At 48.4% G+C, this 2024-nt stretch overlaps 1 protein-coding gene across 1 annotated transcript; it reads left to right on the top strand.

Moving 5' to 3' along the window:
• Nucleotides 1–79: 79 nt before the first annotated feature.
• DYNLT5 (dynein light chain Tctex-type family member 5) lies at nt 80–1802 on the top strand (the record flags this gene model as incomplete). Its single annotated transcript, XM_010175707.1, has 2 exons — nt 80–248; nt 1599–1802. Coding segments are annotated over 2 exons (373 nt in total), but the record flags the coding sequence as incomplete, so codon positions are not given.
• Between the last annotated feature and the right edge of the window lie 222 nt (nt 1803–2024).

The raw sequence follows: 2024 nt of genomic DNA, 5'->3' as shown, positions 1-2024 counted from the left end.
CCGCTCGGGTAGGTCCCAGAGCCGGGCGCTGCGTGGGGGGGGAGGAGGAAACCTCCGAAGAACCTTTCTGTGTTTTCAGGGCGGTGGGTTTACCCGAGTTTAACCTGACCGCCTGCCCCTCAGGTCCTGCCCTCCGCTTCCCGGTGGCTGTGGTGGATGGTATCCTGAAGGATGTGCTGGAGAGTCACCTGAGGGAGCAGAACTACGAGCCAGCGCGGTGCAGGGACATGGCGAAGGACATCGCTGAGGTACCGCTGCGTGTGAGGCACGAGGCGGCCATTTTATCCTCACGCCTCGACGGCCTGTCAGGGAGGCGGCTGGCAGGGTGCAGGGTGGGGAGGTCCCCACATATAAATATAAATATAAATTCTAAAACAAATGCTGAAGGAGGCATTCAAGATGCACCAAGGGTTGCTCTGAGACACGTCCCTCTGTCCCCCAGGGCGTGGGGACTTACAGCAACGCGCTGCTGTGGCTTGAAGGGAGACAGCATCTGAGACGGGCAGGATTTTACAGGTTAATGATGAGATTTGTTGGAGCAGTGGTGGCTCTGGCTGAACCCACAGTTCAGTTAAAAACTCCATGTTGTAGTTGTCTTGTCCAGAAATGCCATTAATAAGTTTTAACTGTATATCTATCAGACCTTTCTGAAATAGGCCACTTATGGTAGTGGCTGGATTCTGCACAGTGACATGTGTGCAAGCACCTCGTCAGTTAAATCAAATCCTGCTGCTGGGAAAAGCCTGTCCTGACCTTTTAGTCTTTCAGCTGATTTAGCCCAGAAATGCTCCATGGCATTAAAAAAGCAGTACTATCTCCTCTTCCTTTCCCCCGCCTGTAATCAGCAGGTAACTGAACACATATGGAGGAGAATATGGTATTCACATATTCTTAACTTAACATTTCCACTTGCATTTCAGTAGTCCAGCAGGAAGATGTGCCTATTTTTAGCAGATAGAAGTGTCAGTTCTTTTGTGAAATGACCATAGCAGCATATGTGCCACCTGTGCACAGGGCTGGGGGAGTTTGCAGTAGATGTTTCAAATGCTGCATTTCAAAGATCATTGTTGATCAGATCGACTGAGAGAGTTGGGGCTGTTCAGCCTGGAGAAGAGAAGGCTCCAGGGAGATCTTATAACGGCCTCCCAGTACCTGAAGGGGCTACAAGAAAGCTGGGGAGGGACTTTTCATAAGGGCAGTTAATGACAAAACAAGGGGAAATGGGTTTAAGCTGAAAGAGAGGAGGTTTAGATGAGATATTAGGAAGAAGTTCTTCACTGTGAGGGTGGTCAGACACTGGAACAGGTTGCCCAAGGAAGTTGTAGATGCCCCCTCCCTGGAAGTGTTCTCGGCCAGGTTGGATGAGGCTTTGAGCAACTTGGTCTAGTGGAAGGTGTCCCTGCTGCTGGCAGGGGGGTTGGAACTGGATGAGCTTTCAGGTCCCTTCCAATCCTAACCATTCCATGATTGTCAGAATTGCTGCCAGGGGTCAGTACTGCAATGCTTGCAGTTGTCTATCCCCAAAAAAACCCAAATCCCTGAGCATCCCCTGTAAGGAGAGCTCATCACTTGTGTCTAAATGTCTTTTTCTCTTGTAGGTTATCAAAGCTCGGGTGAAAGACCTTATGATACCGAGGTACAAGCTTGTTGTGGTGGCACATATTGGGCAGCTGAATGAGCAGAGCATGCAGATCGGAAGCAGGTGCCTGTGGGATTCTGTGAGCGATACGTTTTCGTCGTATGTGTTCAAAAACACTTCACTGTTTGCTCTTGCAAATGTCTATGCTGTCTATTTTGAATAAGGAGGTAGTTGAGTTTAACAGCAGGAGAAATGAACATTCAGCCTAACTTTCCCCATTTCTGTTGTTGAAAACGGTTGTGAAGGACTAAGGCAACTTTCAGTCATTTTGAAATGTGGTTACTTAAGCCTTTCAACAGTGAATATAATAATTGTATTTCCCAGAGCTTTCTCTCTGGGAAGTGATTCTCTGTGAAATGCTGTTTTGCACCTGATTCTGGCTGCT

This window comes from Antrostomus carolinensis, unplaced genomic scaffold, assembly GCF_000700745.2.
Source record: "Antrostomus carolinensis isolate BGI_N321 unplaced genomic scaffold, ASM70074v2 scaffold3939, whole genome shotgun sequence".
Lineage (NCBI taxonomy): Eukaryota > Metazoa > Chordata > Aves > Caprimulgiformes > Caprimulgidae > Antrostomus > Antrostomus carolinensis.
Note: the sequence above shows the minus strand (reverse complement) of the source record. Positions and strands in the feature narration are given on the sequence as shown.